The sequence below is a fragment of the Salmo salar genome, chromosome ssa18 (genome assembly GCF_905237065.1).
Source record: "Salmo salar chromosome ssa18, Ssal_v3.1, whole genome shotgun sequence".
NCBI lineage: Eukaryota > Metazoa > Chordata > Actinopteri > Salmoniformes > Salmonidae > Salmo > Salmo salar.
Genome location: NC_059459.1, coordinates 49,051,859 through 49,079,653, shown reverse-complemented (window position 1 = coordinate 49,079,653; position 27,795 = coordinate 49,051,859). Strand labels below are relative to the sequence as shown.

Genomic DNA, 27,795 nt, shown 5'->3' with positions numbered 1-27,795 from the left:
CCTTCTGTATTGCAACATGTACATTCTTGGCAAATTGTTAAATAAAATCCCCAAAAGTATTTAGAAAATACAGTAGAAATGAATGAAAACACAACCTCAGATATGTTCAGTTTAATCACAATTTATTTCTGCTTAAATAATGAATTGGATCATCCATGTTGGTTGTCATACATATGTTACCAGATCATCAATCAATGCTTTAGGTGGTCTCATATGAATAGATACAACGGAAGGAAATATGGCACCAAAACCCAAAATGCCCCTTTAAACCACAGCAGGCTAAAAACATAACATTATTCTGATAAAATAATGACCAATGATTGGTTTAGAGCCAATACATATGATAACTGTTAACCCTTTCCAATGTGCCAGTCTACATTATAAATTGGGGTAAACGCTCTCTAAGCCTTTCCAATGTGCCAGTCTACATTATAAATTGGACTAAACGCTCACTAAGCCTTTCCAATGTGTCAGTCTACATTATACATTGGGGTAAACGCTCTCTAAGCCTTTCCAATGTGTCAGTCTACATTATAAATTGGGGTAATACCTCTCTAACCCTTTCCAATGTGCCGTCTACATTATAAATTGGGGTAAACGCTCTCTAAGCCTTTCCAATGTGCCAGTCTACATTATAAATTGGGGTAATAGCTCTCTAACCCTTTCCAATGTGCCAGTCTACATTATAAATTGGGGTAAACGCTCTCTAACCCTTTCCAATGTGTCAGTCTACGTTATAAATTGGGGTAAACGCTCTCTAACCCTTTCCAATGTGCCAGTCTACATTATACATTGGGGTAAACGCTCTAAGCCTTTCCCATGTGTCAGTCTACATTATATATTGGGGTAATAGCTCTCTAACCCTTTCCAATGTGCCAGTCTACATTATAAATTGGGGTAAACGCTCTCTTAGCCTTTCCAATGTGCCAGTCTACATTATATATTGGGGTAATACCTCTCTAACCCTTTCCAATGTGCCAGTCTACATTATAAAATGGGGTAAACACTCTCTAAGCCTTTCCAATGTGCCAGTCTACATTATAAATTGGGGTAATAGCTCTCTAACCCTTTCCAATGGACCAGTCTACATTACAAATTGGGGTAAACGCTCTCTTAGCCTTTCCAATGTGCCAGTCTACATTATATATTGGGGTAATACCTCTCTAACCCTTTCCAATGTGCCAGTCTACATTATAAATTGGGGTAATAGCTCTCTAACCCTTTCCAATGTGCCAGTCTACATTATAAATTGGGGTAAACGCTCTCTTAGCCTTTCCAATGTGCCAGTCTACATTATATATTGGGGTAATACCTCTCTAACCCTTTCCAATGTGCCAGTCTACATTATAAATTGGGGTAATACCTCTCTAACCCTTTCCAATGTGCCAGTCTACATTATAAATTGGGGTAATACCTCTCTAACCCTTTCCAATGTGCCAGTCTACATTATAAATTGGGGTAATACCTCTCTAACCCTTTCCAATGTGTCAGTCTACATTATAAATTGGGGTAAACACTCTCTAACACTTTCCAATGTGCCAGTCTACATTATAAATTGGGGTAATACCTCTCTAACCCTTTCCAATGTGCCAGTCTACATTATAAATTGGGGTAATACCTCTATAACCCTTTCCAATGTGCCAGTCTACATTATAAAATGGGGTAAACACTCTCTAAGCCTTTCCAATGTGCCAGTCTACATTATAAATTGGGGTAAACACTCGAAGCCTTTCCAATGTGTCAGTCTACATTATAAATTGGGGTAAACACTCTCTAACACTTTCCAATGTGCCAGTCTACATTATAAATTGGGGTAATACCTCTCTAACCCTTTCCAATGTGCCAGTCTACATTATAAATTGGGGTAAACACTCTAAGCCTTTCCAATGTGTCAGTCTACATTATATATTGGGGTAATAGCTCTCTAGCCCTTTCCAATGTGCCAGTCTACATTATAAATTGGGGTAATAGCTCTCTAACCCTTTCCAATGTGCCAGTCTACGTTATAAATTGGGGTAATACCTCTCTAACCCTTTCCAATGTGCCAGTCTACATTATAAATTGGGGTAATACCTCTGTAACCCTTTCCAATGTGCCAGTCTACATTATAAATTGGGGTAATAGCTCTCTAACCCTTTCCAATGTGCCAGTCTACATTATAAATTGGGGTAAACGCTCTCTAAGCCTTTCCAATGTGCCAGTCTACATTATAAATTGGGGTAATAGCTCTCTAACCCTTTCCAATGTGCCAGTCTACATTATAAATTGGGGTAAACGCTCTCTAACCCTTTCCAATGTGTCAGTCTACGTTATAAATTGGGGTAAACGCTCTCTAACCCTTTCCAATGTGCCAGTCTACATTATAAATTGGGGTAAACGCTCTAAGCCTTTCCCATGTGTCAGTCTACATTATATATTGGGGTAATAGCTCTCTAACCCTTTCCAATGTGCCAGTCTACATTATAAATTGGGGTAAACGCTCTCTTAGCCTTTCCAATGTGCCAGTCTACATTATATATTGGGGTAATACCTCTCTAACCCTTTCCAATGTGCCAGTCTACATTATAAATTGGGGTAATACCTCTCTAACCCTTTCCAATGTGCCAGTCTACATTATAAAATGGGGTAAACACTCTCTAAGCCTTTCCAATGTGCCAGTCTACATTATAAATTGGGGTAAACACTCGAAGCCTTTCCAATGTGTCAGTCTACATTATAAATTGGGGTAAACACTCTCTAACACTTTCCAATGTGCCAGTCTACATTATAAATTGGGGTAATACCTCTCTAACCCTTTCCAATGTGCCAGTCTACATTATAAATTGGGGTAAACGCTCTCTAACCCTTTCCAATGTGTCAGTCTACGTTATAAATTGGGGTAAACGCTCTCTAACCCTTTCCAATGTGCCAGTCTACATTATACATTGGGGTAAACGCTCTAAGCCTTTCCCATGTGTCAGTCTACATTATATATTGGGGTAATAGCTCTCTAACCCTTTCCAATGTGCCAGTCTACATTATAAATTGGGGTAAACGCTCTCTTAGCCTTTCCAATGTGCCAGTCTACATTATATATTGGGGTAATACCTCTCTAACCCTTTCCAATGTGCCAGTCTACATTATAAATTGGGGTAATACCTCTCTAACCCTTTCCAATGTGCCAGTCTACATTATAAAATGGGGTAAACACTCTCTAAGCCTTTCCAATGTGCCAGTCTACATTATAAATTGGGGTAAACACTCGAAGCCTTTCCAATGTGTCAGTCTACATTATAAATTGGGGTAAACACTCTCTAACACTTTCCAATGTGCCAGTCTACATTATAAATTGGGGTAATACCTCTCTAACCCTTTCCAATGTGCCAGTCTACATTATAAATTGGGGTAAACGCTCTCTAACCCTTTCCAATGTGTCAGTCTACGTTATAAATTGGGGTAAACGCTCTCTAACCCTTTCCAATGTGCCAGTCTACATTATACATTGGGGTAAACGCTCTAAGCCTTTCCCATGTGTCAGTCTACATTATATATTGGGGTAATAGCTCTCTAACCCTTTCCAATGTGCCAGTCTACATTATAAATTGGGGTAAACGCTCTCTTAGCCTTTCCAATGTGCCAGTCTACATTATATATTGGGGTAATACCTCTCTAACCCTTTCCAATGTGCCAGTCTACATTATAAAATGGGGTAAACACTCTCTAAGCCTTTCCAATGTGCCAGTCTACATTATAAATTGGGGTAATAGCTCTCTAACCCTTTCCAATGGACCAGTCTACATTACAAATTGGGGTAAACGCTCTCTTAGCCTTTCCAATGTGCCAGTCTACATTATATATTGGGGTAATACCTCTCTAACCCTTTCCAATGTGCCAGTCTACATTATAAATTGGGGTAATAGCTCTCTAACCCTTTCCAATTTGCCAGTCTACATTATAAATTGGGGTAAACGCTCTCTTAGCCTTTCCAATGTGCCAGTCTACATTATATATTGGGGTAATACCTCTCTAACCCTTTCCAATGTGCCAGTCTACATTATAAATTGGGGTAATACCTCTCTAACCCTTTCCAATGTGCCAGTCTACATTATAAATTGGGGTAATACATCTCTAACCCTTTCCAATGTGCCAGTCTACATTATAAATTGGGGTAATACCTCTCTAACCCTTTCCAATGTGTCAGTCTACATTATAAATTGGGGTAAACACTCTCTAACACTTTCCAATGTGCCAGTCTACATTATAAATTGGGGTAATACCTCTCTAACCCTTTCCAATGTGCCAGTCTACATTATAAATTGGGGTAATACCTCTATAACCCTTTCCAATGTGCCAGTCTACATTATAAAATGGGGTAAACACTCTCTAAGCCTTTCCAATGTGCCAGTCTACATTATAAATTGGGGTAAACACTCGAAGCCTTTCCAATGTGTCAGTCTACATTATAAATTGGGGTAAACACTCTCTAACACTTTCCAATGTGCCAGTCTACATTATAAATTGGGATAATACCTCTCTAACCCTTTCCAATGTGCCAGTCTACATTATAAATTGGGGTAAACACTCTAAGCCTTTCCAATGTGTCAGTCTACATTATATATTGGGGTAATAGCTCTCTAGCCCTTTCCAATGTGCCAGTCTACATTATAAATTGGGGTAATAGCTCTCTAACCCTTTCCAATGTGCCAGTCTACGTTATAAATTGGGGTAATACCTCTCTAACCCTTTCCAATGTGCCAGTCTACATTATAAATTGGGGTAATACCTCTGTAACCCTTTCCAATGTGCCAGTCTACATTATAAATTGGGGTAAACGCTCTCTAAGCCTTTCCAATGTGCCAGTCTACATTATAAATTGGGGTAATAGCTCTCTAACCCTTTCCAATGTGCCAGTCTACATTATAAATTGGGGTAAATGCTCTCTAACCCTTTCCAATGTGTCAGTCTACGTTATAAATTGGGGTAAACGCTCTCTAACCCTTTCCAATGTGCCAGTCTACATTATAAATTGGGGTAAACGCTCTAAGCCTTTCCCATGTGTCAGTCTACATTATAAATTGGGGTAAACACTCTCTAACACTTTCCAATGTGCCAGTCTACATTATAAATTGGGGTAATACCTCTCTAACCCTTTCCAATGTGCCAGTCTACATTATAAATTGGGGTAAACACTCTAAGCCTTTCCAATGTGTCAGTCTACATTATATATTGGGGTAATAGCTCTCTAGCCCTTTCCAATGTGCCAGTCTACATTATAAATTGGGGTAATAGCTCTCTAACCCTTTCCAATGTGCCAGTCTACGTTATAAATTGGGGTAATACCTCTCTAACCCTTTCCAATGTGCCAGTCTACATTATAAATTGGGGTAATACCTCTCTAACCCTTTCCAATGTGCCAGTCTACGTTATAAATTGGGGTAATAGCTCTCTAACCCTTTCCAATGTGCCAGTCTACGTTATAAATTGGGGTAATATCTCTCTAACCCTTTCCAATGTGCCAGTCTACATTATAAATTGGGGTAATAGCTCTCTAACCCTTTCCAATGTGCCAGTCTACATTATAAATTGGGAGTTCTCATATCTCCAGGTCTTTAATAGTAGAGGCATATTCCAGGTTACACAGCGGGCCCTCATAAAGCATTAGAATGAAGGTTCCCTCTCTGTCCTGCTGTCCCCCAGGTGGCTGTGTGAGTTCATGTTTCTTTAAAACAGTCAGTGCCAGAGCAGAGTAGACAGACTGATAGAAATAAACACCTTATTTCATAATACAATGTTCGCAAATGAGGAAAACTAAGTCAAACCAGGTGAATCTCATGCATCAAAATATTAGTACTCTGAGGAAATATTGTTCACAGAAGTGATGTTTGAGAGTTGCAGTGGAGTTAGGTTAAAATCAAGCTACCATTTTGATTTGACAAACATTTCCTGCTGATAATTAGACATGTGCAGTAACACCCAAGCGTTTTCATAAAGGTGGAATCAAATATTTGCATTTCATTCCAATGCTTTGCGAAGCTTTCCTACCAGAGCAGAAAGAACTTTCTATCAGTGACTAACTTCAGAAGGTTTTACAGTGTCGTTTATATCCAACCAAACCCCCCGTTATCATTAAAAAACACAGCCACATTATACACCCACCCCAGTGGTGTGGCTACAGGACAGAAAATATAAGGTTTGTAGAAGGTGACTCTAAGTGTTTCTCTAATCTGTCAATCAAACGTCCTGTTGTGCCTGATTGGTTCCGAGAAGATGCTTGGAGGTGTGGCTACTGTCGTCCTGACGCCATGATGGAGCAAGACCACACCCCTGTTCTCCTGTCACCGTGGTAACGACAGGTCACGGCTGGAGCCCAGGTTGTGGACAGAAAAGTACGTTTTTCATCATGCTCATGCGAAATCAAATAAAGTGGTCTTGCTGTAAAAACCATGCGTTAACGTGAAAGCTGCAGACACACGTTCTGATTGGCTGTTCTCCTGCTTCAAGGTTCCAGTTATCTCCCTTCCAGGAAGTCATGAAACATCAACAAACCTGCAAATCAAAAACACATGACAGGTGATTTAGATCAACGTGAGTTTAAACCTCTCACCACTGTGTATGCTGTGAATAGTTTAATGTCTCTCTTCATTAACCAACTGCACCAACCAGCTGAACTAACAAGACTGCAAGGCCCTCAGAAAGTGTCAGGGTTTGACTATAGCTGGGCAGGACACTGTGGGATTAGATTTGGGTTTGACTGGGGAGAGTTAGGATGAGACTATATCTGGGCAGGACACTGTGGGATTAGGGTTTGACTGGGGAGAGTTAGGATAAGACTATATCTGGGCAGGACACTGTGGGATTAGGATTAGGGTTTGACTGGGCAGAGTTAGGATAAGACTATAGCTGGGCAAGACACTGTGGGATTAGGGTTTGACTGGGGAGAGTTAGGATAAAACTATATCTGGGCAGGACACTGTGGGATTAGGATTAGGGTTTGACTGGGCAGAGTTAGGATAAGACTATAGCTGGGCAGGACACTGTGGGATTAGGGTTTGACTGGGGAGAGTTAGGATAAGACTATATCTGGGCAGGACACTGTGGGATTAGGGTTAGGGTTTGACTGGGCAGAGTTAGGATAAGACTATAGCTGGGCAGGACACTGTGGGATTAGGGTTTGGGTTTGACTGGGCAGAGTTAGGATAAGACTATATCTGGGCAGGACACTGTGGGATTAGGGTTTGACTGGGCAGAGTTAGGATGAGACCATATCTGGGTTTGACTGAAAAGGTACAGTATACACCTGTTGTATTCTGTGCATGTGACACCTTTGATATGGGGCTGAGTAAGCATGTTGTCAGTAGGGTCCCATCACTATGGGGCTGAGTTAGCATGTTGTCAGTAGGGTCACATCTCTATGGGGCTGAGTTAGCATTTTGTCATTAGGGTCACATCTCTATGGGACTGAGTTAGCATGTTGTCAGTAGGGTCACATCTCTATGGGACTGAGTTAGCATGTTGTCAGTAGGGTCACATCTCTATGGGGCTGAGTTAGCATATTGTCAGTAGGGTCACATCTCTATGGGGCTGAGTTAGCATGTTGTCAGTAGGGTCACATCTCTATGGGGCTGAGTTAGAATTTTGTCAGTAGGGTCACATCTCTATGGGGCTGAGTTAGAATTTTGTCAGTAGGGTCACATCTCTATGGGACTGAGTTAGCATGTTGTCAGTAGGGTCACATCTCTATGGGGCTGAGTTAGCATGTTGTTAGTAGGGTCATCTCTATGGGGCTGAGTTAGCATGTTGTCAGTAGGGTCATCTCTATGGGGCTGAGTGATAAGAGAATTATCTAATAAAGGTAAATGAATCAATAAACCATGATGAATTATTAGTCATATAGCAGGTTTAATGAATAATCAATGTAATGATCAATGTAGGGATCGATTAGTCTGATTAGTTCCGGAAAGTCCAGGAACCACTGGAGAGGGAAAGAAATGTGTGTATGCCATTAGGAGGGGCAGCAGGAGACAGATGGTCAAGGGAGTAAAAGCTTCAAAGAGTTCCTAACCTTGAGGGAAAAGAACAGGCTGAGCTCTGGATAGTGATAAACAAGTGTGTGAAGTCTATGGGGGATGCATGTCACCAACAGTTTGTGTGTAAATGCATGTGCGTAAGAAAGCAAGAACTATAATGACTGTTTTGTTATCCTGACCTCAGAACGTTCTCATGAATAAAGCTACAGAAACCTTTTGCAGAAAGCTGAGTCCTTGCCTAATTATTATAACCCATTGACTTACAAACCTTGGGCATTAGTCAAGGCGAATTGATTATTGATTATTATCATCAAGATATAAAATTCCTTTAACAATTGGTCCTATTCGAGCCGGATCTCAAACTGCCGCTGTCGTTCCAAGGAGACACCGAAACCGTGCACGGGCGGATGAAATATCCGTAAATCAAAGACCTGGCCCTTTTCTGTGGGTTCTTTACAGGCCGGTGGCAAACTGGTACGCGACAGAGGTGGTGACGAGATTCAACGAACATTGAAAACCTCAGCTGCAAATTATAAGGTTAGTAGACTTTATTCATACTTTTGGGGGAATAGCACCTGTATGATTACATTAAATAAGGGGTGAGTGATATACCTATAGGTCTGCATTGCATAGTGAAATGAGTGATACACCTGTGTGTCTGCATTGTATGGTGAAATGAGAAATACACCTGTATGTCTGCATTGTATGATGAAATGGGAAATACACCTGTATGTCTGCATTGCATGATGGAATAAGGGACACAATTGGGTGTTGGCATTTGATGAGAAAGCGATTGTTGTGAGTGAAAGACAAAAGCGATTGTTGTGAATGAGAGACAAAAGCGATTGTTGTGAATGAAAGGGAAAAGCGATTGTTGTGAATGAAAGGCAAAAGCGATTGTTGTGAATGAAAGACAAAAGCGATTGCTGTGAATGAAAGGCAAAAGCGATTGTTGTGAATGAAAGGCAAAAGCAATTGTTGAGAGTGTAAGGCGAAAGCGATTGTTGTGAATGAAAGGCAAAAGCGATTGATAAGAGTGAAAGTAGAGGATTTTAATGTACTCTGGGTGTTAGACGCTGAAAGTCGGGAATGTTATAGCTGGTGATCTGGCTTCAGAAGTTCGCGTGGAGAAAAATCGGTTTTAAAGGGAATCAAGTATTCTGCGCGAATGGAAGGCAGAAATTAGTTGTAAATTCAAAACGGCGAATTCGAAAACAAGGCAGGGTCCGAAATCGACCCTGAGCAACTGTGGCCACTGCATAAAACTAAACTAGGGCTTGTGGTGAGACCTGATAACGTAGCACAAGGGTCAAAAAACCATAAGGGGATAGTCGGTACCTAAATACGGCTTTAGGTCTGATATCTATGGGTGAAGTGAGACCTAATATGGTGGAGTGAGAAACAGATATTAGTGTCAACAGTTACATGAAGCAACAGATAAATAGGCTGTTAACTAGGGCTTTACGACCCCTGGAAAGTAGTTTATAGTTGCATACGTATGCGACCTAATGTCTGATCGACAGTCCCCTCTGTAGATAAAGTTTTGAGACAGATAGAGTAACTATGCTGGGATGAGGGATTGCGTGTGAGGAGAATTCTGTCAATAAATCGCGAGAAAAAGACAGACAGTAAAAACCTAAAAATAAAACGGGTTGCAGTGTTTGTCTATGAGCGAGATAAAGACCGGGTTAGGATAGATACGTATAATCATTCTAGCAGAACAACTCTATATTGCGAATAGAAGGTTAATAACGAAAACATATTGCTAGAATCAACAGGCGCAAGATAAAAGCCGTTTGCCCTTTTTGAGCGATGAGATAGAAGCAATTTGTAATTTAGCATGCGAATAATTATTCCCCAAATTCTAGACGAAAACATATTGCTAGAATCAACAGGCGCAAGATAAAAGCCGTTTGTCCTTTTTGAGCGATGAGATAGAAGCAATTTGAAATATAGCGTGCGAATAAATATTCTCCAAATTATAGGTTTAATAACGAAAACAAACAGGAAATCCCGGTATTGACGGGAGATGAACGTTTTATGCTGGGAAAAGATAAGAGGAACATTTATTTTGGGCCGAAATGGAGAAAGAAATACAATTTTGATGGATGTCTGAATGTTGAAAGATTGCAATTAATGGTAAAACAAATACATATGTCACGTCCTGGCCAGTATAAGGTTAATTGGTATTGTAGTTTGGTCAGGACGTGGCAGAGGGTATTCGTTTTATGTGGTTCGGGGTGGTGTGTTTGTTGAAGGGGCATTTGATTTAAGTATTCCGGGGTTTTTGGGCACTGTTTGGTTTTCATGTATTCTATATTTAGTCTAGTGTGTCTGTTTCTATGTTTGGTTAATTGGGGTTGGGACTCTCAGTTGAAGGCAGGTGTTGTCTATTTGCCTTTAATTGAGAGTCCCATATATTAGGGTGTGTTTGTTATTTGTGGGAGATTGTTCTGTGTTAGCCTTGTACCTTGCAGACTGTCAGTAGATCGTTCGTTCCCTTGTTTGTTGTTTTTTGTGTTCGTTTTGGAGTGAATAAATGTTCAAAAATGAACAACCGCATGCCTGCTGCGTTTTGGTCTACCTTTTCAGACGACGATTTCGCAATATCGTCAGAAGACGAAGATAAGTGTGACAACATAAGGTCAGTGGGGGTAAGACAGAGACGCAGCGCACAGAGGGCCTTGACACTGCTCGGGTTTGGCTGGCAGAAGCTAGAAAGAGAGCGGAGGGGGCCAAAAGTAAGGGAATTACTAAAAATGAATGTTTGGGTAGCCAGGAGCAGACAGAGAGGACTCCCACGGCTCCCACAGAGACACCATCTAAACCCGAATTATACCCCTCCCTGGCTGACCAGGGATGGCGGGAGAACCCAGATGACGAGGTGGTGGTAGTGAGACGGAGGCTACCACATCAAGTGCCGCCCGTACCAATACCCCCTCCCCCATATGCTGGTCCTCAGGGAGCTGAGGCAGGTAGAGAGGAAGAGACACAGGGAGCTGGACAGGATTTAGCCACTTTATTGAAAAAGTGGATAGAAACGGAGGGAGAGATAAAGATGACAACTAGGGGTAGAGAGCGTGTTGGTGGTGCTGCACAACCCAGAGCCCTCAGTAGACTCGTTTACCATAACCAAAGTCCGGATAGGAATAGACAAAAGAAAGGGGGAGATGGATGCTTTAACTGTAACGAACCGGGTCATTTTGCTAGAGAATGTGAGGTTCTGTGTAAACACTGCAATAAAATAGGTCGAAACTGTAAAAAGAGTGAATCGTTTGAGATAGAGCATCTAACAGTAACTGTCGGGGTAACAGAGTACCTGATAGCAAACCTAGGAGAAATAGCGGGGGGGAGCAGAGACTCTGTAGACAGAAGGTAAAAAACAGGGAGATACGCTGACAGAGACGGAGAGAAGCAGTGTTTCAATTGTCACAAGCTAGGACACCTTGCTAGACAGTGTAAAGCACCGTGTAACCACTGCAGGGAGGGAAGCCACACGGCAGAGGATTGTAAGGCCCCACCAAGGAACCGTAGACAGAGACAGTTTAGGGATAGACAGAGAGGAAAACAGGATTTAGCAAACTTATTGAGAAAAGTGGATAGAGACACTGTAGACAGAAGGGGAAAAACAGGGAGACGCGCTGACAAAGACGGAGAGAGGATGTGTTTTAATTGCGATAGAACAGGACATTTCGCCAGAGACTGTAAAACACCCTGTAAACATTGTGACCGAGTAGAACACAACTACCGAAATTGTAAACATGAACAATAGTGGTTCAGTGGTAGAAGTAAGAGAGGCCAAAGAGGGGGTCGAGACAAATACAAAGAGAAGGTCAGGCGCCCCCAGCCAGACTCAGAGGAGGAGGCATGACTAACTATGGAGAGCGGGGGAGCAGACACTAGCTAGTGAGGGGAAGGACGATTTTCAGAATTTAGTTATAAACAGCGATTGTGAAGTTTTTGAATTGGCTACAATTGATTTGGCAGTACAACAAGAACAGAAACCCTATTTGACACTAACAGTAATGGGAGAGAGAATCACATTTCTGTGTGATACTGGGGCGTGTCTTGTTTTCAGAGTTTTAATAAACACATGAAATTCTTTTGATAGGGAATGTTCTGGGAACCTGGGATACAAAATGTAGATGAAGTTCTAAGCCTTAATTTGTTAAATGTAGTAAGAAACACGGTTCTGAAAGGGTGGTATGACTTTTAACCCCTCTGGTGACTTTTCCTGTGTGGTCTGATCAGCCACATTGAAAAGCCATTTGGATGGTGAATTTAAGGTCATTGGTGATATTGATTTTAAGGGAATTTGTAGAACTGATAATTATGATGGAGTTAAAGTTCTTAGACACAATTGATAATTTGAACCAATGATAGGACTAAAAGGGCAAAGCCTTAGACTAAGGGTAGGCTTCCTTAAGTCTATTTTCCTAGAAGAATAAGGGTAAAATAATTTTTCTTGGTGGAGTAAATCAGATTAGTCATTTTGATCTGATTATAGGATTTGAAAATATTTTGACCAGTAGCAGGGGTATTTTTTTACATTGTCTAGATACGTTTATTTTTCCTTAGGAAGTCAGCTGTTGTTGAATTCAGTGTAAGAGATTTAACACAACAAGGCTGTGGAATTGATATACTAGTATTACTATATTTTGTTGTGAATAAGTTTAATAATGGGAGACTTATGTCAACAGGACAGGGATATATGACATCTGTAGGTGATCCAGGATTATTGAGGGTATCGAGATAAATTTAAGTAGATATGCAATATCTAGACAGGTTGATTTTTCTAAAAGTTCAGGAGTGCAACCAAGGAGACAATGAGACATTTTGTCAATATTTGGAAACAACCATATTATGAGAAAAAGCTGGAGACAGATAGAAGGGCAGACAGAGAGATCCTCCCCTGCACTGCTGAAACCTTGAGGGTTGGGGAGTAGCAGGAAGAAAGGAGGGGGGCCAGCAGGAGTAGATAGGAAGAGAATTTGGTTCACTAAGCTCTAGGATATTAATTCATGGAGAGACTATCAGCTCCATTGGCAGGCATGTATTTTAGTTTTGATTTTAAGTTTATGTTTGGTAAATTCGCTAGGAGGAGATATGATCATTTTGTTGAAAGTAATTGTTACCCTAACTAAAAGGGCAATGAAAGCTTAGTTGGTTTCAGGTGTTAGACACTGAACCATTGCTCAGATACTATTCTGCACAGTAGGTCGAAATAGTAGCATTGACTAGAACCGGTGCAATAAGAAAGGAGAGAAAGTTACTATTTACACAGACAAGCACATGGACATCTAAAACCATACAAAACAGCACAGATAAATCTTAAAGAAGGTAAAACACTTGACAGAGGATTGTTAACCTCTATGGGACCGGCGGGACGAATTCGTCCCACCTACGTAACAGCCAGTTGAATCCTGTGGCGCGATTTTCAAAACCTTTGAAATGCTATTACTTCAATTTCTCAAACATATGACTATTTTACAGCTATTTAAAGACAAGACTCTCGTTAATCTAACCACACTGTCCAATTTCAAAAAGGCTTTACAACGAAAGCAAAACATTAGATTATGTCAGCAGAGTACACAGCCAGAAATAATCAGACACCCATTTTTCAAGCTAGCATATAATGTCACAAAAACCCAGAAGACAGCTAAATGCAGCACTAACCTTTGATGATCTTCATCAGATGACACACCTAGGACATTATTTTATACAAAACATGCATTTTTTGTTCAATCAAGTTCATATTTATATCAAAAACCAGCTTTTTACATTAGCATGTGACGTTCAGAAAAAGCATACTTCCGGGGAATTTACTAACAATTTACTAAATTACTCACGATAAACGTTCACAAAAAGCATAACAATTATTTGAAGAATTATAGATACATTACTCGTCTATGCACTCGATATGTCCGATTTTAAAATAGCTTTTCGGATGAAGCACATTTTGCAATATTCTGAGTAGATAGCCCGGCATCACAGGGCTAGCTATTTAGACACCCGGCAAGTTTAGCCTTCACCAAAATCCCATTTACTATAACAAAAATGGTCTTACCTTTGTTGTCTTCGTCAGAATGCACTCCCAGGACTTCTACTTCAATAACAAATGTTGGTTTGGTCCCAAATAATCCATCGTTATATCCAAACAGCGTTGTTTTGTTCGTGACAAAACATTTCTAAATATTCCATTACCGTACTTTGAAGCATGTCAACCGCTGTTTAAAATCAATTTATATGCCATTATTCTCGTAAAAAAGCGATAATATTCCGACCGGGAATCTGCAATTAGCTAAACAGCCGAAGGAAAATACTGCACGGGGTCGAATCGGGCACGCGCCTAATTCCATTGTCCTCTGATGGGCCACTTGGAAAAGGCGATAATGTGTTTCAGCCTGAGGCTGCCTCGTCATCGTTCAGGTTTTTCCCGGGCTCTGAGAGCCTATTGGAGCCCTAGGAAATGTCACGTTACAGCTAAGATCCTGACTCTTCAATACACAGAAGCAAGAACAACAACACCTTGTCAGACAGGCCACTTCCTGCATGAAACCTTCTCAGGTTTTTGCCTGCCATAGGAGTTCTGTTATACTCAGACACCATTCAAACAGTTTTAGAAACTTTAGGGTGTTTTCTATCCAAAGCCAATAATTATATGCATATTCTAGTTACTGGGCAGGAGTCGTAACCAGATTAAATCGGGTACGTTTTTTATCCGGATGTGAAAATACTGCCCCCTAGCCCAAAGAAGTTAAATGATAGCCAAGGATGAAGGCCCCAGGGAGAATTGGACATGTGGAAAATGAAATGGGGCATCCTACAAGAGAAGGTCTGACATAAGGATAATTTACTTATCCTACCAAAGAGATTGTATGGATATGCAGCAATATTGATACATAGGCTAAGCAATGTATCAAGGGGAGGGAAGTATAGTAGAGTAGTTAGGAAAGAGTGATGGCCTAGAGGATAATTACTTAAAAAAAAAAAAAAATTGTAGAATATCCATTCCAACATTTGGAAATTGACTTATTGAACTATTCCGAATTGAGGGGAAGAAGGGGTGTTTAACAAGAATAGATAAGTATAGCAAATGGGTAGAAGTGTTCCCAACTTACTTGGTGGACATGATTATGGTAGCTAAAATATTAAGTCAAGATATTATCCCTAGAGTTGGTTTACTAGGAGCCATCTTTTTAAATGATGGATGACAGTTTAGCTAATCAGGTAGAGCCTATAGAATGCCAGAATTAGAGATACCAGAACAGGTAGACATAGAAGTTGAAGAAATACTAGCAGAGCACATGAGAAGACTGTTTGTTAACCAAACCCGTATGTCCAAGATTTTGTGTCCAACAGGTGAATTACAGGAGAAGGTGATTCACTCAGTTCAACCAGGAGACTGGGTGTGGATCCAGTCCCTGAGGAGAAAAGACGGGAAGCAGCCCCGTGGGGAAGGCCCATACCAGGTTCTGTTAAACCACTGCCTTTGCCATTAGAAAAGCTGAGAGAGTCACTTGGGTCCACGTTACCCACTGCAAGGAGGTATGTATACATATCCACTGCTGATCACACACAGAGTTAGGAGAAGAACCGATACCAACAGGGTCCGGGGGTTACCTCCTTAACGAAGATTCCCTATCCCGACCGTTCATCACTGTGTGTGCTCCTAGAGGTGTGAGTATGGGGTGGTACCTAGCAGAGAGACTAAGGGCAGGAGAGGGTTGGCGGTTTTTGGGAGGAGTAGAGACTCTAAGCTGCATCATAGTTTTGGTAACCTTTCTGATACATTCAGATCCACCACCTTCCGGTACTAATCATAGGATACCGTTGTCATTGAGAAGAAGTAGAAGATAAACTATATAATACACTGATGAGTGACATACAGAATAAGGAATCAAAGAAGAACAAGATGTAGAATTTAAGGTAAACATTAAACAATTTCCTGGGGAAGCAGACAACTGTACAGGAATTGGGGTTGGCCAGATTGAAGTACTCAGCCAACCCACCTCAGTTCACCTAAATTCCGGATGAATACCAGTGTTATAGATACAAGAATGGCACCGAGAACTTAGATGATTTTAATGGCTGAAAGTAATCGTTAATGTGACTGACTTAGGTTTGAAAGCACAGGAGAAAATGTTTAACCTCAAAGCACCTATAACTGATGTAGGGTGGGCTAGTACCAGCAAAGGACGCATACGACAGAAATTACCACAAAGGGTGGTTAGGAACTTGCGCCCTGGGGTTATTGGTCTAACCAGTTCGAGTTAGTCATCAGAGGCCAGTTATAGGAGGCTAAAGTAGGCACAGGAGGAGTTTTGACCAGGATGGGAGTAGCTTTACAAGATGGATGCTATTGGCATCCTCAGGGAAGTTCCAGATGAATACAAAGCTATGAATCAAATATGTGAAGGCTTTAACACTACATTATTTTGGTGGTTAACCTCTATGGGCTAGGTGGGACGCTTGCGTAACAGCCACTGGCAGCCTGTGGCGCGATTTTCAAAACGTTAAAAATCCTATTACTTCAATTTCTCAAACATATGACTATTTTACAGCTATTTAAAGACAAGACTCTCGTTAATCTAACCACACTGTCCGATTTCAAAAAGGCTTTACAACGAAAGCAAAACATTAGATTATGTCAGCAGAGTACCAAGCCAGAAATAATCAGACACCCATTTTTCAAGCCAGCATATAATGTCACCAAAACCCAGAAGACAGCTAAATGCAGCACTCACCTTTGATGATCTTCATCAGATGACAACCCTAGGACATTATGTTATACAATACATGCATGTTTTGTTCAATCAAGTTCATATTTATATCAAAAAACCAGCTTTTTACATTAGCATGTGACGTTCAGAACTAGCATACTTCCGGGGAATTCGCTAACATTTTACTAAATTACTCACGATAAACGTTCACAAAAAGCATAACAATTATTTTAAGAATTATAGATACAGACCTCCTCTATGCACTCGATATGTCCGATTTTAAAATAGCTTTTTGGTGAAAGCACATTTTGCAATATTCTAAGTACATAGCCCAGGCATCACGGGCTCGCTATTTAGACACCCGGCAAGTTTAGCACTCACCATAATCATATTTACTATTATAAAAGTTTGATTACCTTTTGTTGTCTTCGTCAGAATGCACACCCAGGACTGCTACTTCAATAACAAATGTTGGTTTGGTCCAAAATAATCCATCGTTATATCCGAATAGCGGCGTTTTGTTCGTGCGTTCCAGACACTATCCGAAATAGTAAAGAAGTGTCGCGCGCATGGCGCAATTCGTGACAAAATTCTAAATATTCCATTACCGTACTTCGAAGCATGTCAACCGCTGTTTAAAATCAATTTTTACGAAATTTTTCTCGTAGAAAAGCGATAATATTCCGACAGGGAATCTCCTTTTCGGCAAACAGAGGAAAAAATCCCAAAGGCGGGGGCGGTCGGGGTCACGCGCCTAAGCCCAGTGTCCCTTGATCGGCCACTTGAGAAAGGCGATAATGTGTTTCAGCCTGGGGCTGGAATGACGACATTCTGTTTTTTCCCGGGCTCTGAGCGCCTATGGACGACGTGGGAAGTGTCACGTTAGAGCAGAGATCCTTAGTAAATGATAGAGATGGAAAAGAAGTTCAAGAAATGGTCAGACAGGCCACTTCCTGTAAAGGAATCTCTCAGGTTTTGACCTGCCATTTGAGTTCTGTTATACTCACAGACACCATTCAAACAGTTTTAGAAAATTTAGGGTGTTTTCTATCCATATGTAATAAGTATATGCATATTCTAGTTACTGGGTAGGAGTGGTAACCAGATTAAATCGGGTATGTTTTTTATCCAGCCGTGTCAATACTGCCGCCTAGCCCTAACAGGTTAACAATAAATAAAAATGTGGATTGGATTAATGACATATTTTATAATTAACAGAGATTCATGAATGAAAACGGGGATGCAGTAAAGAGGTTCTCTGACCAGTTATCCGCCACCCCCCTCATGACCTGGTAAAATAGACTGACTCTCGATATGTTATTGGCAGAAGAGGGCAGTGTAGGTAGAATGATTAGGTTCAGCGCTACACGTACATTCCTGATAACACATCCCATGTTTGGGAAATGGAAAAGTGTTGTAAGAACTGTATTATGGGCTGCTTTCACCTGTATGAGTGTGTTTGTGTTGTGTGGATGTTGTCTCGTCCCATGTATGAGAGGTTTAATCACCAGGACTCTAGAGAGATCGATGACACAGCAGATGGTGAGATATGGACCAATTCCGAGCTCCGATCAGTGGGATGGCGAATGCGGGCCTCCAGGCCAGGAAGATGGCTCCGTCTCTTTCAATAACGAGGAGCCAATGTTTGATGAAACAATTTAGAACGTTTTGATTGAATTCTCAACGTTTTGATAGACTGTTCCTTTAATGAAAATTATGATAAATCCTGAATCGAAGTGTCATAATTGGAAAGAGGCCTAGGACTGTCATTGATGGGTATAGGAGGAATAATTATGTATTAGTCTTGTTTAATCCTTGTATCACAATTAAATTCCATATAGCGTATGATTATTGTATTTCCATATAGCGTGTGATTATTGTATTTACATATAGCATGTGATTAGTAGGGTTCTCATATAGCATCTGATCATCATGGTGAATTATTGAATCATTTAAGGGTGGAATTGATAAGAGCATTATCTAATAAAGGTAAATGAATCAATAAACCATGATGAATTATTAGTCATACAGCAGGTTTAATGAATAATCAATGTAGGGATCGATTAGTCTGATTAGTTCCGGAAAGTCCAGGAACCACTGGAGAGGGAAAGAAATGTGTGTATGCCATTAGGAGGGGCAGCAGGAGACAGATGGTCAAGGGAGTAAAAGCTTCAAAGAGTTCCTAACCTTGAGGGAAAAGAACAGGCTGAGCTCTGGATAGTGATAAACAAGTGTGTGAAGTCTATGGGGGATGCATGTCACCAACAGTTTGTGTGTAAATGCATGTGCGTAAGAAAGCAAGAACTATAATGACTGTTTTGTTATCCTGACCTCAGAACGTTCTCATGAATAAAGCTACAGAAACCTTTTGCAGAAAGCTGAGTCCTTGCCTAATTATTATAACCCATTGACTTACAAACCTTGGGCATTAGTCAAGGCGAATTGATTCTTGATTATTAGTAAAAATCCTTTAACACTGAGTTAGCATGTTGTTAGTAGGGTCATCTCTATGGGGCTGAGTTAGCATGATGTCAGTAGGGTCACATCACTATGGGGCTGAGTTAGCATGTTGTCAGTAGGGTCACATCACTATGGGGCTGAGTTAGCATGTCAGTAGGGTCACATCTTTATGGGGCTGAGTTAGCATGTTGTCAGTAGGGTCATCTCTATGGGGCTGAGTTAGCATGTTGTCAGTAGGGTCAACTCTATGGGGCTGAGTTAGCATGTTGTCAGTAGGGTCATCTCTATGGGGCTGAGTTAGCATGTTGTTAGTAGGGTCATCTCTATGGGGCTGAGTTAGCATGTTGTCAGTAGGTTCATCTCTATGGGGCTGAGTTAGCATGTTAGTAGGGTCACATCTCTATGGGGCTGAGTTAGCATGTTGTCAGTAGGGTCGCATCTCTATGGGGCTGAGTTAGCATGTTGTCAGTAGGGTCACATCTCTATGGGACTGAGTTAGCATGTTGTCAGTAGGGTCACATCTCTATGGGGCTGAGTTAGCATGATGTCAGTTGGGTCACATCTCTATGGGGCTGAGTTAGCATGTTGTCAGTAGGGTCATCTCTATGGGACTGAGTTAGCATGTTGTCAGTAGGGTCATTTCTATGGGGCTGAGTTAGCATGTTGTCAGTAGGGTCACATCTCTATGGGGCTGAGTTAGCATGTTGTCAGTAGGGTGACATCTCTATGGGGCTGAGTTAGCATGCTAGTAGGGTCACCTCTCTATGGGACTGAGTTAGCATGTTGTCAATAGGGTCACATCTCTATGGGGCTGAGTTAGCATGTTGTCAGTAGGGTCACATCACTATGGGGCTGAGTTAGCATGTTGTCAGTAGGGTCACATCTCTATGGGGCTGAGTTAGCATGTTGTCAGTAGGGTCATCTCTATGGGGCTGAGTTAGCATGTTGTCAGTAGGGTCATCTCTATGGGGCTGAGTTTGCATGTTGTCAGTAGGGTCACATCTCTATGGGGCTGAGTTAGCATGTTGTCAGTAGGGTCATCTCTATGGGGCTGAGTTAGCATGTCAGTAGGGTCACATCACTATGGGGCTGAGTTAGCATGTTGTCAGTAGGGTCACATCTCTATGGGGCTGAGTTAGCATGTTGTCATTAGGGTCATCTCTATGGGGCTGAGTTTGCATGTTGTCAGTAGGGTCATCACTATGGGGCTGAGGTAGCATGTTGTCAGTAGGGTCACATCTCTATGGGGCTGAGTTAGCATGTTGTCAGTAGGTTCATCTATATGGGGCTGAGTTAGCATGTTGTCAGTAGGGTCACATCTCTATGGGGCTGAGTTAGCATGTTGTCAGTAGGGTCATCTCTATGGGGCTGAGTTAGCATGTTGTTAGTAGGGTCATCACTATGGGGCTGAGTTAGCATGTTGTCAGTAGGGTCATCACTATGGGGCTGAGGTAGCATGTTGTCAGTAGGGTCACATCTCTATGGGACTGAGTTAGCATGTTGTCAGTAGGGTCCCATCACTATGGGGCTGAGTTAGCATGTTGTCAGTAGGGTCATCTCTATGGGGCTGAGTTAGCATGTTGTCAGTAGGGTCATCTCTATGGGGCTGAGTTAGCATGTTGTCAGTAGGGTCACATCTCTATGGGACTGAGTTAGCATGTTGTGAGTAGGGTCATCTCTATAGGGCTGAGTTAGCATGTTGTCAGTAGGGTCACATCTCTATGGGATTGAGTTAGCATGTTGTCAGTAGGGTCATCTCTATGGGGCTGAGTTAGCATGTTGTCAGTAGGGTCATCTCTATGGGGCTGAGTTAGCATGTTGTCAGTAGGGTCATCTCTATGGGGCTGAGTTAGCATGTTGTCAGTAGGGTCACATCTCTATGGGATTGAGTTAGCATGTTGTCAGTAGGGTCATCTCTATGGGGCTGAGTTAGCATGTTGTCAGTAGGGTCACATCTCTATGGGGCTGAGTTAGCATGTTGTCAGTAGGGTCACATCTCTATGGGGCTGAGTTAGCATGTTGTCAGTAGGGTCACATCTCTATGGGGCTGAGTTAGCATGTTGTCAGTAGGGTCACATCACTATGGGGCTGAGTTAGCATGTTGTCAGTAGGGTCACATCTCAATGGGGCTGAGTTAGCATGTTGTCAGTAGGGTCACCTCTCTATGGGGCTGAGTTAGCATGTTGTCAGTAGGGTCACCTCTATGGGGCTGAGTTAGCATGTTGTCAGTAGGGTCACATCTCTATGGGGCTGAGTTAGCATGTTGTCAGTAGAGTCACATCACTATGGGGCTGAGTTAGCATGTTGTCAGTAGGGTCACATCTATATGGGGCTGAGTTAGCATGTTGTCAGAAGGGTCACATCTCTATGGGACTGAGTTAGCATGTTGTCAGTAGGGTCATCTCTATGGGGCTGAGTTAGCATGTTGTCAGTAGGGTCACATCACTAGGGGGCGGAGTCAGGGTCACAAAGCACTGAGCCTGTCCTGGATCTGACAGGATAATGGATCCAGACTGAGCCTTTCCTGGATCTGACAGGATAATGGATCCAGACTGAGCCTGTCCTGGATCTGACAGGATAATGGATCCAGACTGAGCCTGTTCTGGAGCCGACAGGATAATGGATCCAGACTGAGCCTGTCCTGGATCAGACAGGATAATGGATCCAGACAGAGCCTGTCCTGGAGCAGACAGGATAATGGATCCAGACCGCCTGTCCTGGATCAGACAGGATACCACCTGGCTGTATTGTTAAGTGATCCCCATTTCCCTCCTTATTCTATCAGTCCTGAGCTCCATACTTGTACGTACCAGGTTGAGCACACGACTGTTACCATTGATCCTTTTCCACTTGCTTCCTTTTCACCTTCGACCCTGACCCTTCTCCAGACTGCAACACACAGAGAGAGGGGTTAGACAGGACGATGGCAGAATGAGGGGCAGGCCGGCAGAACACACAGAAACCCCAGGCAGACTGGAACTCTCCTACACTAGTGTCCTAGACATGCTGAAAGGAAACACCAGGCAGACTGGAACTCTCCTACACTAGTGTCCTAGACATGCTGAAAGGAAGCACCAGGCAGACTGGAACTCTCCTACACTAGTGTCCTAGACATGCTGAAAGGAAACACCAGGCAGACTGGAACTCTCCTACACTAGTGTCCACTACTAGTCTACCGTTAGTGTCTACTGTCTAGTTGGACCTCTCTCCACTAGTCTCCCGTTAGTGTCTACTGTCTAGTTGGACCTCTCTCCACTAGTCTAACGTTAGTGTCTACTGTCTATTTGGACCTCTCTCCACTAGTCTCCCGTCAGTGTCTACTGTCTAGTTGGACCTCTCTCCACTAGTCTCCCGTCAGTGTCTACTGTCTAGTTGGACCTCTCTCCACTAGTCTCCCGTCAGTGTCTACTGTCTAGTTGGACCTCTCTCCACTAGTCTACCGTTAGTGTCAACACCACACTACAGTCTACTCTATGATCATGGAGCAAACCTCAGTCTTTCCCCTCTGACCCTTAGAGCTCTCCTGCTCTGCCTTAGGGCCTCCTCGGGAGCACTTGTTTCTCTTCCTGCCCTTATTTTCCTTCCTGCCTCCTCCTCCTGCTGCTTCTCCTCTTCCTCCTGCTTTCACCTCCTCTGTAGCAGCAGCAGTAGTAGTAGCAGCAGTAAAAGTAGTTGCCGTAGCAGCAATACGACGTACTACTTTCCTGATGACCTTAGGAGTGGAGGGGTATAAAGTCATGTTAGGACAGAGGAATGGGGAGGATGTTCAGGTGATATCAGAAGAGGACAGGTGGAGAGGTTCAGGTGATATCAGAAGAGGACAGGATGAGATGTTCAGGTGATATCAGAAGAGGACGGGGAGATGTTCAGGTGATATCAGAAGAGGACAGGGGGAGATGTTCAGGTGATATTAGAAGAGGACAGGGGAGATGTTCAGGTGATATCAGAAGAGGACAGGGGGAGATGTTCAGGTGATATCAGAAGAGGACAGGATGAGATGTTAAGGTGATATCAGAAGAGGAAAGGATGAAATGTTCAGTTGATATCAGAAGAAGACAGGGGGAGATGTTCAGGTGTTATCAGAAGAGGACAGGGGGAGGTGTTCAGGTGATATCAGAGAGGACAGGGATAGATGTTCAGGTGATATCAGAAGAGGACAGGAGGAGATGTTCAGGTGATATCAGAAGAGGACAGGATGAGATGTTCAGGTGATATCAGAAGAGGACAGGGAGGGATGTTCAGGTGATATCAGAAGAGGACAGGGAGGATGTTCAGGTGATATCAGAAGAGGACAGGGGGAGATGTTCAGATGATATAAGAAGAGGACAGGGGGAGATGTTCAGATGTTATCAGAAGAGGACAGGATGAGATGTTCAGGTGATATCAGAGAGGACAGGGGGAGATGTTCAGGTGATATCAGAGAGGACAGGGGGAGATGTTCAGGTGATATCAGAAGAGGACAGGGGGAGATGTTCAGGTGATATCAGAAGAGGACAGTGGGAGATGTTCAGGTAATATCAGAGGACAGGGGGAGATGTTCAGGTGATATCAGAAGAGGATGGGGAGATGTTCAGGTGATATCAGAAGAGGACAGGATGAGTTGTTCAGGTGATATCAGAGAGGACAGGGGCAGATGTTCAGGTGATATCACAGAGGACAGGGGGAGATGTTCAGGTGATATCAGAGAGGAAAGGGGGAGATGTTCAGGTGATATCAGAAGAGGACAGGGGGAGATGTTCAGGTGATATAAGAAGAAGACAGGGGGAGATGTTCAGGTGATATCAGAGAGGACAGGGGGAGATGTTCAGGTGATATCAGAGAGGACAGGGGGAGATGTTCAGGTGATATCAGAGAGGACAGGGGGAGATGTTCAGGTGATATCAGAAGAGGACGGGGTAGATGTTCAGGTGATATCAGAAGAGGACAGGGAGAGATGTTCAGGTGATATCAGAAGAGGACAGGGGGAGATGTTCAGGTGATATCAGAGAGGACAGGGGGAGATGTTCAGGTGATATCAGAGAGGACAAGGGGAGATGTTCAGGTGATATAAGAAGAGGACAGGGGAGATGTTCAGGTGATATAAGAAGAGGACAGGGGGAGATGTTCAGGTGATATCAGAAGAGGACAGGGAGGATGTTCAGGTGATACCAGAGAGGACAGGGGGAGATGTTCAGGTGATTTCAGAAGAGGACGGGGGAGATGTTCAGGTGATATCAGAGAGGACAGGGGGAGATGTTCAGGTGATATCAGAGAGGACAGGGGGAGATGTTCAGGTGATATCAGAGAGGACAGGGGGAGATGTTCAGGTGATATCAGAAGAGGACGGGGTAGATGTTCAGGTGATATCAGAAGAGGACAGGGAGAGATGTTCAGGTGATATCAGAAGAGGACAGGGGGAGATGTTCAGGTGATATCAGAGAGGACAGGGGGAGATGTTCAGGTGATATCAGAGAGGACAAGGGGAGATGTTCAGGTGATATAAGAAGAGGACAGGGGAGATGTTCAGGTGATATCAGAAGAGGACAGGGGGAGATGTTCAGGTGATATCAGAAGAGGACAGTGGGAGATGTTCAGGTAATATCAGAGGACAGGGGGAGATGTTCAGGTGATATCAGAAGAGGATGGGGAGATGTTCAGGTGATATCAGAAGAGGACAGGATGAGTTGTTCAGGTGATATCAGAGAGGACAGGGGCAGATGTTCAGGTGATATCAGAGAGGACAGGGGGAGATGTTCAGGTGATATCAGAGAGGAAAGGGGGAGATGTTCAGGTGATATCAGAAGAGGACAGGGGGAGATGTTCAGGTGATATAAGAAGAAGACAGGGGGAGATGTTCAGGTGATATCAGAGAGGACAGGGGGAGATGTTCAGGTGATATCAGAGAGGACAGGGGGAGATGTTCAGGTGATATCAGAGAGGACAGGGGGAGATGTTCAGGTGATATCAGAAGAGGACGGGGTAGATGTTCAGGTGATATCAGAAGAGGACAGGGAGAGATGTTCAGGTGATATCAGAAGAGGACAGGGGGAGATGTTCAGGTGATATCAGAGAGGACAGGGGGAGATGTTCAGGTGATATCAGAGAGGACAAGGGGAGATGTTCAGGTGATATAAGAAGAGGACAGGGGAGATGTTCAGGTGATATAAGAAGAGGACAGGGGGAGATGTTCAGGTGATATCAGAAGAGGACAGGGGAGGATGTTCAGGTGATACCAGAGAGGACAGGGGGAGATGTTCAGGTGATTTCAGAAGAGGACGGGGGGAGATGTTCAGGTGATATCAGAGAGGACAGGGGGAGATGTTCAGGTGATATCAGAGAGGACAGGGGGAGATGTTCAGGTGATATCAGAGAGGACAGGGGGAGATGTTCAGGTGATATCAGAAGAGGACGGGGTAGATGTTCAGGTGATATCAGAAGAGGACAGGGAGAGATGTTCAGGTGATATCAGAAGAGGACAGGGGGAGATGTTCAGGTGATATCAGAGAGGACAGGGGGAGATGTTCAGGTGATATCAGAGAGGACAAGGGGAGATGTTCAGGTGATATAAGAAGAGGACAGGGGAGATGTTCAGGTGATATCAGAAGAGGACAGGGGGAGATGTTCAGGTAATATCAGAGGACAGGGGGAGATGTTCAGGTGATATCAGAAGAGGACAGGGGGAGATGTTCAGGTGATATCAGAAGAGGACAGGATGAGATGTTCAGGTGATATCAGAAGAGGACAGGGGGAGATGTTCAGGTGATATCAGAAGAGGACAGGGAGGATGTTCAGGTGATACCAGAGAGGACAGGGGTAGATGTTCAGGTGATTTCAGAAGAGGACAGGGGGAGATGTTCAGATGATATCAGAAGTGGACAGGATGAGATGTTCAGGTGATATCAGAAGAGGATGGGGGAGATGTTCAGGCAATATCAGAAGAGGACAGGGGGAGATGTTCAGGTGATATCAGAAGAGGACAGGGGGAGATGTTCAGGTGATATAAGAAGAGGACAGGGGGAGATGTTCAGGTGATATCAGAAGAGGACAGGGGTAGATGTTCAGGTGATATCAGAGAGGACAGGGGGAAATGTTCAGGTGATATCAGAAGAGGACAGGGGGAGATGTTCAGGTGATATAAGAAGAGGACAGGGGGAGATGTTCAGGTGATATCAGAAGAGGACAGGGGGAGATGTTCAGGTGATATCAGAAGAGGACAGGGTGAGATGTTCAGGTGATATCAGAGGACAGGGAGAGATGTTCAGGCGATATCAGAAGAGGACAGGGGGAGATGTTCAGGTGATATCAGAAGAGGACAGGGGGAGATGTTCAGGTGATATCAGAAGAGGACAGGATGAGATGTTCAGGTGATATCAGAAGAGGACAGGGGGAGATGTTCAGGTGATATCAGAAGAGGACAGGGAGGATGTTCAGGTGATACCAGAGAGGACAGGGGGAGATGTTCAGGTGATTTCAGAAGAGGACAGGGGAGATGTTCAGGTGATATCAGAAGAGGACAGGGGGAGATGTTCAGGTAATATCAGAGGACAGGGGGAGATGTTCAGGTGATATCAGAAGAGGACAGGGGGAGATGTTCAGGTGATATCAGAAGAGGACAGGATGAGATGTTCAGGTGATATCAGAAGAGGACAGGGGGAGATGTTCAGGTGATATCAGAAGAGGACAGGGAGGATGTTCAGGTGATACCAGAGAGGACAGGGGGAGATGTTCAGGTGATTTCAGAAGAGGACGGGGGAGATGTTCAGGTGATATCAGAGAGGACAGGGGGAGATGTTCAGGTGATATCAGAGAAGACAGGGGGAGATGTTCAGGTGATATCAGAGAGGACAGGGGGAGATGTTCAGGTGATATCAGAAGAGGACGGGGTAGATGTTCAGGTGATATCAGAAGAGGACAGGGAGAGATGTTCAGGTGATATCAGAAGAGGACAGGGGGAGATGTTCAGGTGATATCAGAGAGGACAGGGGGAGATGTTCAGGTGATATCAGAGAGGACAAGGGGAGATGTTCAGGTGATATAAGAAGAGGACAGGGGAGATGTTCAGGTGGTATCAGAAGAGGACAGGGGGAGATGTTCAGGTAATATCAGAGGACAGGGTGAGATGTTCAGGTGATATCAGAAGAGGACAGGGGGAGATGTTCAGGTGATATCAGAAGAGGACAGGATGAGATGTTCAGGTGATATCAGAAGAGGACAGGGGGAGATGTTCAGGTGATATCAGAAGAGGACAGGGAGGATGTTCAGGTGATACCAGAGAGGACAGGGGGAGATGTTCAGGTGATTTCAGAAGAGGACAGGGGGAGATGTTCAGATGATATCAGAAGTGGACAGGATGAGATGTTCAGGTGATATCAGAAGAGGATGGGGGAGATGTTCAGGCAATATCAGAAGAGGACAGGGGGAGATGTTCAGGTGATATCAGAAGAGGACAGGGGGAGATGTTCAGGTGATATAAGAAGAGGACAGGGGGAGATGTTCAGGTGATATCAGAAGAGGACAGGGGTAGATGTTCAGGTGATATCAGAGAGGACAGGGGGAAATGTTCAGGTGATATCAGAAGAGGACAGGGGGAGATGTTCAGGTGATATAAGAAGAGGACAGGGGGAGAT

The 27,795-nt window shown here is 43.2% G+C and overlaps 1 protein-coding gene across 39 annotated transcripts in view; it reads right to left on the bottom strand.

Annotated features, from left to right (window-relative positions):
• Window positions 1-105: 105 nt before the first annotated feature.
• Window positions 106-27,795, bottom strand: part of LOC106577222 (ankyrin-3) — a 587,325-nt gene continuing 559,635 nt past the window's right edge. For 37 of the 39 annotated variants that reach the window (XM_045701215.1, XM_045701221.1, XM_045701212.1 and 34 more), the window contains 3 exons: window positions 22,680-22,901; window positions 22,000-22,078; window positions 106-6,525 (listed from right to left, as the gene is read on the bottom strand). In XM_045701215.1, coding sequence (XP_045557171.1) covers window positions 22,019-22,078; window positions 22,680-22,901 — 282 coding nt within the window. In that variant the 3' untranslated portion in view covers window positions 106-6,525; window positions 22,000-22,018. The remainder of the gene's footprint in view (window positions 6,526-21,999; window positions 22,079-22,679; window positions 22,902-27,795) is intronic. The other 2 variants (XM_045701219.1, XM_045701220.1) reach the window with 1 other exon arrangement.